At 41.3% G+C, this 15,416-nt stretch overlaps 1 protein-coding gene across 6 annotated transcripts in view; it reads right to left on the bottom strand.

The window, feature by feature from the left end:
• Positions 1 to 15,416, bottom strand: part of ESRP2 (epithelial splicing regulatory protein 2) — a 66,813-nt gene that overhangs the window by 4,278 nt on the left and 47,119 nt on the right. For 3 of the 6 annotated variants that reach the window (XM_019535679.1, XM_019535678.1, XM_019535677.1), the window contains one exon: positions 15,087 to 15,264. In XM_019535679.1, the coding sequence (XP_019391224.1) occupies positions 15,087 to 15,264 (178 nt within the window). Of the gene's footprint in view, positions 1 to 1,786; positions 1,899 to 10,398; positions 11,552 to 15,086; positions 15,265 to 15,416 lie in introns of those variants that run through there. The other 3 variants (XM_019535683.1, XM_019535682.1, XM_019535684.1) reach the window with 2 other exon arrangements.

The raw sequence follows: 15,416 nt of genomic DNA, 5'->3' as shown, positions 1-15,416 counted from the left end.
AATAAATAAAAACAAACCAAACAAACCCTGCAGAAAAACCCCAGTGCTGAATGCTCGGGCAGCGTGACCTTGTAGAGCAGAGAACACTGGACTGTGCGGCATGTGCTGCTGCAATGTGTTTGCAGCACTACATACCACACAACTGTGCTTGTCTGGATACTCCTGGGGAGGGCAAAGTGACTAGCTGGTATGATTTTTAAGAAGTCAGGGGCTTAATATTATGGGACTCATTAATAAAACTTTCATGGTATAATGGCATTCTTCTGGCATTTTGACTTAGGGCCACATAAATGCCAAAATGCATTAGTGTCATTAAATTAATAGCAAGCACAGAAATAAGATTTGTGAAGATGCTAAACAAAATTGGGAATTATAAAAGTACTAGAAAGTACTAGCCAACTGCCCATCAAGAATGACCTGGGGCGGGGGGGGGTTCAGATGGAGTGCCGCCACCTAATGTCCCATGCTACCGCTGTTCTGCGTCTTGCAGGGAGAGGGGTGGGGGAGCCAAAGCCAGCACTGCTGGCCCCAGCTCCCCCACCCTCCGTCCAGTCCTCGATGCAGCTTCAAAATCGCAGTACCATTCCTCCACACTTGGAGCACTCTGACTGTTTCCATCAGCCAATCAGAGTGCAAATAAAGCACTAGACAGACAGACTTAGGCTTTTATAATATTAGGATAATTGACAACAGGACTGTTTCATGGAGTGAAAACTCCTTTTAAAGTATTGTTTATATTGGAATGGAGTAATTTAATGCGAGTTCTCTAGCACCAAGTACAGGGTCTGTACGAATCTTGTGGGGATATTCTGAGCACTTAAATTGTATAATTATCTTGCTGTTAGCCTCAGAGCACAAAATGAATTTTCACCAAAGAGCAGCCACCAAAACAGGCTCCAAGATCAATGAGAGAGCAGTATCCTCAACGCCATTTTCTTTTCTTAAATTGTGCAACTCATATGTTTAAATGAGAATACTTTGAGCTATACTATAAAGGTATCTTGTCTTAATATTTTTGTGCCTTCAACTTGTATATTTTCTACAGCTATATGATCAAATTTTAATATAGGCTCACTGAAGGATTTAATAGTTAAATCAATAGCCACTATATTTTTCTCTCTGATGCTTACATTTATATATGTTATTAATTATATGCATAGATGAATGATGCATTCAGTCCCAGCTATGTCTCAGAAGCTACAGTGTACGTGTAATGCTGAGAAAGCCAGATGCAGAGTGTAATGCAGACAGATGAATAGGTGTGGTTCACTATTAGCCAGCTTATTTGCAAATATGTAAAAAAGCCCTCTTGCCAAAGCAAGAACTAACTCATGCAAAGTGTGCAAGAGCACAACCACCTCTAGATAACAACACAGTGTGGGAAAAAACTGATTTTTAAATGCATGTTTTTTTATGTCAACTTTAGTGGAAGTATATACTTACTGCTACATTCAACAAACAAAAAGAAAAGCACCCGATTAAAATCTCACAGGAAACGCTTAAAACAGCAATAAACTATTGTGAAACTTTAACTAAAACATTTTTGCACAAAGCCAAGCCATCACAACCTCCACCATTTAACACTGCTCTCCCCTCAGCTAAAGATCATAGGAGTGGCCTCAGTTTCACCAGGTTAGTTGATTCTTATAGGACAGGAGAAGGGAAGTTAGGAGCAAGGATCCCAAGGCAAGCTAGGAAGGGAAAAAAATCTCCATGTCACCAAGCCCTTCATTTCCCTTCTTCCCATTCACCACTGGAGACCCAATTTCTTCCAATCCCATCTTACCTTCTTTGGAAGTTACAAACAGTTACAAACAGACCCACTCTTTCGGTGCTTGTAACACACTCCTTGCTTGATCGTTCAGCTGAATAAGGCCATTGTAGTCATCAGGTGCATACTACAGTACAAGTGTGATACATGATAATCAGCAAGAGAAGGAACAGTTCTGGTATAGCAAGCCACACAGACTAGAATTTGCAGCCTTAATATTAAGGGCATCAGCTACAGTAACTGGCAGGAGACAGTGCATGTGACACTCACTACTTAATATGCAATCTATAGAATAAATCATGTGACTATTTGGTTGCAGACTAGATTTAAGGGAAGTGTACAGAGAGGATTCACACTGCATGTGGTAGCTTTTGCAATGCAAGTTTCCCTCACACTATCAAGTACTCTTTCTTCCCTTGATATTCATAGAAACAACAGCAATAGCTGTGTTGGGTTAAAAAAAAAATTCAATAGTGTGAAGTCTACTTATCAGACTTAGAGCAGAAACTCTCCTTGAGACTGGAGAGTTCCCTCCAAACTGTGTACTGAAATGGGAAAAGAAAAAGGGGTAGAAGACACCAGGGTCCCAACTCATATAACTTGTTCACACCTCTGTGAGCGAGAAGTCCACTGAAGCAAAGGGAATTGGAGTGGTGTAAAGCCAAAGCAGGGCCTTGTCTACACACAGAAGTTGTACAGCACTAACTACGCCAGCATAGTTAAAGCAGTACAACACTCTAACATGAATGCACTTACACCAGCAGAAAAAGTGCTCATACTATCATGGCTTATTACCTCTTTCTGTGCATGAATAAGCAATGTCAGTGTAAGGCCCTTTTATACCAGTACCCTCATCAGGGTTGTCCCAGCATAACTGTTTCAGTAAGAAGTAAAAAAAAAAAAAATCATACCCCTAATCAACATACTGGTACAAAAACTATGTAGACCAGATAGAGGGAAGAAAGAATAAAGTCCGTGTACATTAATCATGTACATTTAGAGCTTAAAGAGCATGATTCTTGCATGCAGATAAGGTCAGACATTGGATGAGACAAGATACTGCTGGATGTATCACCTCTCCCGAAGTGCACATGCTCAAATAAGACTAAGCCTGCATGTGATATGGAGATTGTTAGAATGATTCCTATTACTTTGCAGCAAACAGATATGCATGACCCAAGTTATGCAACCTCCTTTCTGCAGTAAGAGGAAGAGTTTTCTTTTCTCAAATACCTTTCTTTGCATGTATTGGTAGATTACAATATCACACAAAATAAATAATAACCACATAAAGAATGTATGTACTATGCTGCCCTTTGTTCCTTTGATACAGAAAAATGTCTCCTGCCAGTTTACAGTGAAGAATTAAATACTGTACTTACAAAGGGGATGGGGCACAAACACTTTGTAGCCATCTAAGGTGAAGTTTAAAGGATCACATCATACACCTGCCACACAGACCAACATCCAAGAGCCCAGAGACCATAAGAAACAGAATCCCCACAGTTTTTACTACTGGATTCTAGCCACCTTCACATCTAGACCCATGCCATTAAGTAAAGGACAAATATAAGAAGTGTTTTCTAAATAGTCTCTACCAGGGCAACCAGGCTGTGCAAATTATTAATCAGCTCCCAGACCTGCCCTTGAAACAAATCTACAAAGTTTGTTCTTTGGAAGGAATGTCTCAAGATAGTACATACTTTAGATTACCAGTAGATGTACAGTAGGTAAAGCTCTGTATACTCTACAGAAAGTCATGGAGCGGGGGGGGGGGAGTATTTGAAATGCATAAGCCACAAGGAAAACAGAGAGGACTGGGAAAATGTTAAGGAACTGAAATGCCAAGAAGAGTGTTCAGTCAGAGTTAAGCATACAGGAAACTCAAACAACTACTATTAGAGAAAAGTAAAGTATTTACAAGACAGAAATATAAGAGGAGATCATATTTAATTAATTAAACAAACAGACATTATGATGCAGAGAATACTTTAGAACAATTTTTAGCTTAAAAATATGAAAAGCAATATTGTAAATCAAATTTCAGAAACAATGGAATAAGAGAGACTTTATATAAGACTGGCTCACATTGACAATAGAAACTCCCCCAATTAAGAGTGCATTAAGGAGCGTTTCAGATGTTGGCTGCATTTCAGGTGCCTCCTAAACCAGTGAGCCCAAGATAGATTACTGCAGAAATCTTGTTAACAGTAGCATAAGTCAAGCCCTGTTTGTACTCAAAACAAAAACTCGAAATGGAATTGCATTGTTACCAGATGTAAGCACTAGAAAACAATTTACAAACATTAAGCTTGTCAACTCAACCTTGAAATTCACATGTTGAACCAATCCCCTAATTTAAGACTGTGAAATGATCATGTAAAAAAAAGGATCATGTAAAAAAATGCACTATCATGGTTTTGCCAGGAAATATCCAATGCCCCATACTCTACTGATGACAAAACCACACGTTACTGAAGACAGCCTCAAAGGCAGACAAAGGCAAAACTGCTGTCACTTCCCCGCCTCCTGTCTGTTAAAAGCTGGCATGGATAACATTGTCTGTTCATGGGCTTCTTTCTTTCAAACCAAGGCAAAAAGATGGCATTTTCAAAAGAAATTGGTATGGGTCTTATTCTGTCTCCTTTGAAATGGGGGGAAGTTAGAGCAGCTTGAAAATCCCAGCCAAAGTGCTCAATTGTGAACTAATGAAACCGGAGGTTATTTGATTTGGTTTTATAAATCCACTGACATATCAAGCTTGTTCACAATATTTCATGTGAATAAAGGCTGCATTTTAAAGACATGCTCTTTAGTGCGCACCTGTGACTCACCGAAGTTCACTGATGAGAGCTTAATCCTTAGTAGATTGCTGCAGCCATTGATGCTTATTATGTAATTATTCACCACTGAAGCAAGTTTCTATTAAAAATGGTTTCTCTCTATCCCCTCCCTGCCCCACCAGCATATTTTCTTTGATTAGTGACAAAAGTAATTTTTCTTTCCAAAAGTGAGGGTCAGTGAGGACCTAGTCAGGGAACTTCTGGAGGGACTGGACATATTTAAATCAGCTGGCTCTGACAATCTCCACCCCAGAGTGCTGAGGGAATTAGCGAGGTCATTGTGGGACTCCTAGCACAGCTTTACAAGCACTCATGGTGCTCTGGTGTGGTGCCAGAGGACTCAAAATGGGCCAATGCGGTTCCCATTTTCAAAAAGGGAGGAAGGAGTCTGTGGCGTCAATACCTACAGTCAGATGGGTCGCTTATTGGCTGGAGGGTCGCACCCAGAGAGTGGTGGTGGACAGGTCTTATTCAACCTTTAGGGACGTGGGCAATGGGGTCCCCCAGGGTTCCGTCCTCGGGCCTGCACTGTTCAACATCTTCATCAGCTACTTGGACAAGTGGGTAAAAAGCACCCTGTTCAAATTCGCAGACGACACTAAGACGTGGGCATGCTAGAAGGGAGGAATAGGCTGCAAATCGGACCACAACATGTTACAGGTGTGGGCGGATGAGAACAGGATGGGTTTCAACACTGACAAGTGCAAGGTGATGCACCTGGGGAGGAAGAACCAGCAGCTTACTTACAGGCTGGGGAACTCCCTTCTCGTCAGAGCAGAGGCAGAAAAGGATCCTGGAGTCATCACTGATGCTAAAATGAACATGGGCTGGCAGTGTGGGGATGCAGTCAGGAAGGCCAACTACACCTTGTCATGCCTCCACAGATGCATCTCAAGCAGGTCCAAGGAAGTGATCCTCCCCCTCTATGCGGCACTGGTCAGGCCGCCGTTGGAGTACTGCGTCCAGTTCTGGGTGGGATGTGGACAGCATCGAGAGGGTGCAAAGGAGGGCCATTTGCATGATCGGGGGGGCAGGGAAGACCCTATGAGGAGAGGCTACAGGACCTGAAGAAATTCAGCCTCCACAAGAGAAGGCTGAGAGGGAATCTAGTGGCTGTTTACAAACTAGTCAGAGGGGACCAGCAGGCATTGGGGGAGTCCCTGTTCCCCCGAGCACCACCAGCAGTGACTAGAAATAATGGTCACAACCTGGCAGAGGGTAGATTCAGACTAGACATCAGGAGGTGCTATTTCATGGTCAGGGCGGCTAGGATCTGGAACCAACTTTCAAGAGAAGTGGTGCTGGCTCCTACCTGGGGGTCTTTAAGAGGAGGCTAGATGAACACCTTGCTGGGGTTGTTTGACCCCAGTAGTCTTTCCTGCCCATGGTAGGGGGTCAGACTTGATGATCTGCTCAGGTCCCTTCCAACCGTACCAACTATGAAACTAAGATACTATCAAGTCCAGCAGAAGATGATGGGGGGGGTCACAACAAAAGGCAGAAAGAGGCCGCACAGACAGGTTGCCACTATATGGCTTCTTTAAGGAACTCATTAACTGACACTAAGGCTGAAGGGCAATAGAAAGTAGTTTTCAGATTGCCCTCTGCTGTTATTGTTCTTTCAAGCAAGGAGTAAAATTGCATCAAGAGGGTAGGCTGGAAAAAAGTCATATAAAAAAATGGCAAATAATGTATATAGTAAAGATCTTACAGGCTAGAAATAAATCTAAAAGCACTTTAGACAAAGGCCACAGACAAAAGATTGATACCAGGCAGAATAGGCAACTGGAGGGGAAGAGTGGTGCTACCAAAGGAAACAGTCTTACACCAAGCTGGCTTGATCAGGGAAACCAGTCAATCCTCTGAGCAAGCATAGCTCATTTTTTTATATTAAAAAAGCTTGGCAACTGCTCGTTCAGCCTCCTAGCGACTGTTTTACTGAGTATGAGACATTAGACAGTTATTTCCAGGATCTCCTGGACAATCTTTGTGGGACTTTCAAATTGAGAAATCTCCAGACAACTGGATTAATGAAGGCTGAGAAACATTTACAGCAGCCCCATTATACCAAATCAAGACTTTTTATATATTTCCCTGTGTCTCAATATGAATTGTTAACTTATGTAAATATTAATCTTATCCATTGCTTTGTTTTCAGAATGGATGGCAGGTTCCATCTCTTCAGTAAGTCCTGTTGAAGCAACTTAAGTGTTCGATAAATGTATTTTTGCAATAAGCATTCAGTCAGGATCTTGCAATCCAGGTTCTCATTCTTGTACAATTGTTTTGGTCTTTCTACAGGTCCTCAGCACAGATAACAAAATGACAAATTGAGTCCCACATAGTACCGGTAGGAAGGCTGAACCTCTAACAAATCCATGGGCCTATGTGAGCTCACCTCTCCCTCACAAAGCTTTTTAACTTGTAGGTTTATATCTTTTCCCTTTGACATTTCTTGACTGAAAAATATTCCCTCTGCAGTTTCAAGTCTAGTTCTGTACACATGAAACATGAACATCAATTTAAAATTCATTCTAATAATTCTCCCAACATTTTCCATTTCTGACCAACAATCTCCCTGTCATGCTAACCTGGCTTATAACCGTCAGCTATGGTGACTGTAGTATGATGCTTTCTAGGGAGACATCCCTGTTTCTTCAACTTCTTTCCTAAAAATGAACTCAAACATAGGCAGACCCAGCATATTGAAACAAATATAGATGGTGAGGTGCATCACGGCATATAAACCCAATGCACATTTTTCTCCAAAAGAAAAATGAGTTAAATACAATCTGCAAGGCTCTTCGGTAGGAGCTTCAGTACCAGGAGCAGAGAACAGACAACAGAATTACACATCGCTTGATTGGTGGAACATCAAGACCATTAAAAAGAAGAGAGGGTTGGTTAATACCCATGGAAGTAAGAGTTTAGAAGGGATCAGATAAATTACTATGAGCCATGAAGTCATTGACTCCTTCAGCGCTGCCCGACTTGAAATTCTGCTTCCAGGCTGCACCAGGAATCAAGGAGGAAGAAAGGGGGAGGCTTCAAATGCACCCTCCCTGGATCCACCCCTAAACTCAAACCTAAATCTTCAGGAGAAAGTTTAGTGCACCACTATCCCCACTGACTTTACTTTCAATCTAATCCCTCACATTTTCTCTTCCACTGTCTTAGTGCCTCCTGAAATTTCTGCTGCCCCAACAGGAATAAGAGCTTGTCCTCATCTTCATATACTTTGTACACATATTTAATCATTTTAGAAACTAATGTTTATGTATTTATTACACCTCATGGTGTGGATATTTAAGTCTGTTTAGCCCATAAAAGCTGACAAAATAGTGCAGGTGAGGAGCTTGCACCAATTTAGCTAAACTAGTTAGATAAATCAAGGAAGGAGGTGCATTTAGACCAACACTAGAAGGAAAGGAAATGGGAACCAAGACTTGTTTCCAGCTGGAGAAAAAAGATCACTTGTAGCAGTTATCATTAAAATGGCATGTCACGGATGCAGCTGCAATTCTATCCCAGATATTAATGTATCCAGTCACCAAAAGATGATGCTGGTGTATGGCCATAAGAGGGTGAACCCCACTAGATATGGTTTAGTAAGTTTGGCGGGGGGGAAGATTCCTAACTTTGAGATTGGGGGGGAGTGTGAATGCATTGCGTCATGGAACGAAAATAATGATATAAGCACAGCAGCAGCAGCAACCTTCATGTTTAGTGAAAGAGCCAGATAGACCTGTTTCATATTAGTCACCCTCTGGGCACAGCTGAGAAGTAGTGCCACTTCAATGTGTTGCTTAGTGTGTGGCAAGCTGCTCACTATCAAAAGTAACAGCAAGTTTGCTATCCCAGCTTTTGTAGAGTCTCTCTCCTTTTGGGCAATGCTTCCAATCAGAAAAAAATATATCCAGGTCAGAAACAAAGTAACATAGGCAATGGACTGGGAAGATGCCCGATATTCCTCCTACTGTCTGCAAGCTGGCTTCTAGATTCTACAGTGAGCAAAATTATCCCAACATCACGTCTCCAACCCACCCCCTCCCCACCCTCTCCCAATCACAAAGGTGTTATGACTAGAATTGGCAGCTAGAGGATGCGTCAGACATGGATCAAGAGAACATCCCTCCAGGACTATGTAAGTGTCATATTTCAGTAGGAAGCAGAGAATGTTCCTTTGTTTACGCATGCAATTCAGAGAAAACTTAATCCTAGAGAAGTCAGCAACAAAGAATCCTGCTGTCCTGATGCTAGAGAGAGGGAGAGATGGGTTGCTAATGCTCTTGAAATTTTACCATCAGTTCATCTCCCTTATTATTATTTAAAAGTAATATATTTATGCTGTGATTTCCATCTGTGAAGACTCAGATGATTAGGAAATGGCAAACAACTTTTTAGCTATAGATGAAGAAGGGTAAAAGAGAAGAAATGACATAGTGAATCAGGTCCATCTAACTTGGTATTCTGTTTCACAATGTCATTGAGCTCAGTGCTCTACCTAAGCCCAGTACAAGTTTAAAGGATACTTTAATTTATTTTGAATTTGACCTCCACAGAAACACTAAAAAGATATCAGGTCTCTATCCTAGCCTTGTTTTAGCAAATTTAATTTTATGAGCAAGTTTCAGGTGCTGACAGTAGTTCCATAAACTCATTCTTCTCAGATCATTTCATTTATGACTGTAGTTATGAATGATACAGGATGCTCCAGTTGGTACTACTACACTGACACTGAAGTTAACTAAGTAGGCAGGTCTGCCTTTTAAGAGGCCACTCCAGGATACTGCAATTCTGTCAAGGCTTCATACACTCCCATGATGGAAGCAAGCTTAAACAGCCTGGAGTGTTCTTGTAGTCCAAAAACATTTCACACATATGTATAAATTTGATTAGTGATCACAAAAAAGAGAACGAGATGTATGTATAGTGGTTACAGCACGTGTGTCAAATATACAGCCCATGCACTGTATCCAGCCTGCAGAGGTGGTCCAGTGCTCAGACCTGACCTGTAAGCCTTCTTGTTGTAGTTCCCAGAGCCACCATGTTGGCATCTAACACATGGGATTAACACCCCCCTACCACCTCCCCCAGAATTTTCAGTTTCTGATCACCATTCAGCATGCAGATTGGTAACAGCAGCATTAACCAACATGTGCTGGCCATGCTGACCCAGAAGCTTTAGGAAACCTCTGGGCAGGACACATCCCATCAACTCATTTGAGGGTCCTTCAACATGTGCAGATAAAAGTGCAACGGGATCTAATGCACAATCCACACAATTGCACCTCCTGCCATGTCACACATGCATGGCAGAAGGCATGATTGTAGGATCACACATCAGATCCCATTGTACCTTATTGCCAGTGCAGGGGAGCAAACTCAGACTCCCCCTGCACCAACAAGAAGCAAGCTCCTACAACCAGGAGCCCGCTCAGCTGAGGGACTTGCGAGCCACAGAAGCAACCCTCAACACCACTTCCATGACTGGAAGATGCAGCTGCTGCAATCTCCCAGCCTTGGGGGTATGAAGCTGGGACCCAGATTTGCTGCTGCTGAGGCAGGCCCAGCTGGGCATGGTATACCCCTGTGGCTGGGACCCTGCTACATGTACAACTTAAAGCTCAATAGCAACCAGCTGGGAAGTTAGTACACATTTTCAGAATCTAACTGGTTGATTGCGTGATACCTGTGCCGTATAGAGGGGGCTGAGTTTGACATCCTTAAGCTAGCGTAACATACAGAAATAGATTAAATCAAATGTATTACTTTGTCTCTCTCTCATGATTGTGTGCCTTTCTTGCCTTGGCACACATTATTAATTGTTTTGGATAAAAACACCATCATACTTCTACAAATACCTAACAAGGCAGATTTCTGATTTTGTGTTTTCCTGTTACTTTATTCTTTCCAACTTTTGTGACAGCTGCTTAGAGAGCTAGGCTGAAGCAATCAGCTGAATATTTTACTAAATGCCAGTATAACCAGCAACCTATTTTCCTATTCTCCTCTCTGACACTTTGGCACCTGGTGCAAGGACTACACTGCCCAGTATCTTGGCCAATATTACTTCATTTTTATCTCATGCAACCGCAGGCGTCTGTGTGCATTTACCTGTTACCTTTCCTTATTAAGGGATTTAAGATCTTTTGGGCTTTTTTCATGTATTTGTACAAAGGGATTATGGTTCTGAATGGGACTCTTAGGGAATACAATTATAAGAATTACATATACAATTAATAAGAAGTTACATAATGAATTATGAGATGACAGTATACTAGAATTAAACATTAAGCACACTGCACTACAATTTAGTGGGGTCTAAACAGCTTCAAAGATGTTCAGATTAATAGCTTTGTTAGTCTTTGCAAGGACAGTTCATATCTGCGTAACTCAACTGAATATAAATTGCAGGAGAGCCAACAGGCCCTACAAGAAAGAAGCCCAGTTGCTGAGCTATTAAATAGAAGAGGTCAATACTAATAATTGGAGTCAAATAGTTAGAAATGTAGAATTATAAAAGTTGAACATTACGTACTATTAAAAGCATGTACTGAGGTTGAGACCAGCTTGTTAAAGCACAATCTAAGCCAGAAGTATCTCTGTTATGAGGCAGGTCTGGTGTGAAAGCTGTTTTCAGTTATGTAGCAACATGTGCTTACATGCAGTACATGGAGCCCATGAAGACCAAAGAAATTCAGAGAAGGAAACAGCAGAAAATAAATAAGCAAGAACTGAAACTTAATTAATCCCTTCTAAACCAAGACACACAGATAAAAATCACCCTTTGTTCACAGCATCTCAGATCCAATTCCCATGTCCACTGAACACCAACTGCAATTACTTTCACAAAGGGATTAAAGACCATACCCAAGCCACTGGTGGTTAATAATGGCTCACTTTATAAAGGACCTGAAGCATCGTTCAATACATCCTTGAGGTAGCAGCAGAAAGAGAAGAAATGAGGGGGGGAAAAAAGATAATGTTAGATATTCTTACCAGAGACAATACACTGTCCCAACACAATATGCCAACAGCTCTCTCTTACAAAAGGATTTTTCCTTTTTATAATTGCAGGAGTGGGTATTTGTGCTCATGTGTAAGTGCAGAGCTGGGGTTACCACTTACGGCATCTCAGTGATATCACAGTGCACTAACTGCTCAGCTCCTTCACAAACCCCTAAGTCCACATCTTGTTGGAATAACAATATTTTCTAAAGACTTATTTAAATCAATCAGCTCTTTCACCATAAATAGCTGATGATAACTGTGGCTGTAAACTTGTAAGTACTTTGCCAAGTTCTTTATATCATCAGCAACAGGAAGACAGTTTATCTGAGAACATGAAAAGACAAATGCCAGTTCAGTTCCTGGAAAGGACATAGTGACTAAGCTGTACTTTTAAGACCATTTGTGAGTGAAGCAGAGTAGGGATATTTTTTATTACAAAAAATTAAAAATGAAAACTAGAAATACATCCCCAATTATCAATGGTATTTCTATATATTTAAGAATGTTAGATATCTTTTAAGTACTCCTTCAAGCTGCCTTCCATGGAAGGGGAAATGGAAAAGAAACTGAGCAACAGAACTGAAAACTATATACTATCAATCTAAGATCTGGTGCATAAAAACAGGCCACTATCAGAGATAAAAATGTCATCGATCCATAAGCAATTGCCTGACCAGTGCCATCTGCAGAAGGGTCAGATCTAAATGAACTCATTTTTCACGCTGGCTGGTATTTACATTTCTACGTAGTATTTTAGCATGGGATGCAATTCAACATCCTAAAAATAAAAGCTCATATTAAAATCTAGCAGGCCAAACAACACCCCCCGGTTCCAAACCACATGTAAAGTAAGTAGCAGATACAGGGTTACTACTAGGAATGTATCACTTGCAAAGGTGGGAGGGGGGAGGACAGGGAAAGAGTACGAAATATGTGCTTTTTTTTTTTTGGTTTGAAGTTTTCTTTAAAAATATTCTAAGAAGTAGAGGGGAAAACCAAAAGCTCTGTCAATTAAAAAAAAATAAAATTAGGAATTTGCTGGCATAATAATTCAAGAAACCATGCTTGAGCTAAACTCAGAGGCTAATTGGCACTTAATAGAATCATACAAAAACAAGTCTAGAGGGACCACATGAGGTCACTTAGTAGAACCTCCAAGGATGTGAACAGACCTTTATAATGTAAGTGCTACCTCTCCACAGATCTACAGCTGTAGAGGCCAGCAAAACCACTGCATCTTTAATCTCTTTTAATTCAGGGTTAAAATTACAGCAATTTAGCTTACTTATAGGAGCATGGAAAGTAAGTTACATAGTTCCTACTGTTGCTCATTCCTAAACAAGAACTCCCTCCACTTAAAACACTGCAAAGTTAAATCCATCCACCGCCAAGAAAAGTTTTTGACTTAGAATTTCAAATCACTGACTGCAAAAGACATGTAAAATTTTATAAAATTCTTTCTGAATTAGCAAAACAGAATAACGTGTAATGAATAAATGCATTTTTCAATACCAAAGAGACATCTCTTAAAACAACACTAGTTCTCCAAAAGGCTCAGAATTCCTAAGACACATATCTAAGCATATTATCTACTCTAAAAATACATGATTATATGGCTGATGCAATAAAATGGCTGACACTGTAAATAAAATCTGCCATAACCCTTTCAGAAACTATCTCCTATTCTAAACCATCTTTCTTGCCACCAATTTGTCATTGCTCGTTAAAAATACCTCATCTGCCTTGCAGCCTCTAAAGCAGTGGTTCTCAACTGGGGTCCCATGTACCTCTTTCAGCAGTGCCATAACATGGGTACTGCCTCAACTAGGTGGAAATGTACTGTGCACCTCCTGTTGAGGCAGACCAGAAAGCAGCTACAGCTAGAGCCTGCACTCTGATGGACTTTACTGGTTCAACCCTACACAGTCCTCTTGGAAACAGAGGTGTGCCAAGCAGGGGGGACTGTCTCATGCCCCATGTTTCCAGAAGGAGCATATGCAGGGTCTGATCAAAAAAGTCTGTGACAAGCATGCACACTCCAGCCACAGGCCTTTACTCTGTCTGTCCAGGGAACCATGCTGGGCTGGAATAACCCCTTGCATTGCCTAGCTAGAGGAGCTGGATATGGGAACACCTGGGATTGATAAGACCACTCTTTCCATCCCCTCCTTCCCAGCCCTACCTTTGCCCACAGCACAAAGCTAATTAAGTACACCTCTTCTCCTACTTCTGACAGAAAACCCTAATATAGGCAGGAACACTCAGCAGGACCCTGGCTGAGAACCACTGAGGCAAGCAGAGGCAGCACAAACATGGTTCTCAACCAGGGATCCTGCCACAATCAAAATAGGTGTAGAGGCATGCTCTGACTCTAAACAGGTTGAGAACCATTGCTCTAAAGAGAGAATGAAGGTCAGAATCAGCACTAGCTTGGCATCCTGTGGAAGTTTAAAGGGATAGACTAATGTCAAAAGTGTTTTTTTTTTTAAAGCAGCCTATGTGGAGTAGGAGGCATGATATATGTTGAGTTTTTAATAACATCTCATCCCAATCAGTAAAGGGTTGGAATCTGTACTAGGTCTTATTTTTCCACAGACATAAAATTACCACCTTGAAAGCTTCAAGCTGGTTATTTTTGCCTTTACAACTTTTTAATTACAGTACATGGATTTAGGGAGCTGGTACTATAATAAAATATAGTCATCATCTGAGCTGTATGGAGTACCATCCCATACATTTAGATACCTATGCTTGTGAATTTTCCAGGGATAGAGCTCAGGTTCTTTATCTTTAAAAAAGTTATTCAGTTGATAGTCAACTGCCCACTGACTAGTACTCAATGCCTTTGATGCCAGTAGGTAGCTAGCTACCTGCAACAGTTGTTCAAGGCAAAGTGTGGTTTGAAGGGCATATTCTCCTTTTGACTGAGATTAGACATGATTATTCTAAATAAAATGTTTCAGCTTTGAGGCCAAAATAGTCCTGGACTGTATGACCTTCATTTTCAGATGCGTCTCTGTTCCCTCCCCACTCCACTCCCTGCCCTCAAGTAAGGTAACAGAGGGAGACTTTAAAAACTTTAGTTCGCCTTAAGAACTCTCTAGCACCCAGTCCTGTGCTTTGACCACTAGATCCTACTTCCAGACTTTGAACAGAAGTGCCACAATAAATAAAAGGGGTATAGGTTGTAGCCGTATTGGTCTAAAGACATAAGCAAAAAAACCTTGTCTGCCTATGATAAATAGAAGGGTAAGATTTCCAGAAATGCTTTCATGCCTAGTATGAAATTTACCTTATTCATCTGCTTAGCTGCTGACATGACAGTGAATGTACAGTCATCCTGACCCTTCCTCCTTTTCCCAAAGCCAAGATTGACTAAGTTTGGACAGACAGCAATTCCTGTCAGAAGCCCAAGTCAGAAAAACATACCATGTAAAGGAGAAGCACTGCATACTAACCTGATATCCCTGGAAAAAACTCAGAATTTCTTTCATTCCTGTGTTATAAGGCAAGCCCTGCATACGGACCAAAGCTCCAGGCTGGGGCAGTATTGGAGTGTGTGTGGCTGTGGCAGCAGCTGCTACAGCTGCTGGTGGGGCTGTGATATAGCCCACTGTGGTGGGAGATACAGGAGGGCTGTAAAGAAAAAAAAAGAGAGGAGCAAAATGGTTAACATAGGCCGAGTGACTTGAGAGCCTGGAAGAAGAGAGAGGTTTTAGTGGCCATTTTATCTTAGTTTTGATAGTAGCTTGTGCAGGATGCTTCTGAATATTGCCTATTCCTATTCC

This window comes from Crocodylus porosus, unplaced genomic scaffold, assembly GCF_001723895.1.
Source record: "Crocodylus porosus isolate Cpor-Errol unplaced genomic scaffold, CroPor_comp1, whole genome shotgun sequence".
Taxonomy (NCBI): Eukaryota; Metazoa; Chordata; order Crocodylia; family Crocodylidae; genus Crocodylus; species Crocodylus porosus.
The sequence above is the reverse complement of the archived record's forward strand: the minus strand, read 5'-3'. Positions and strand labels throughout refer to the sequence as shown.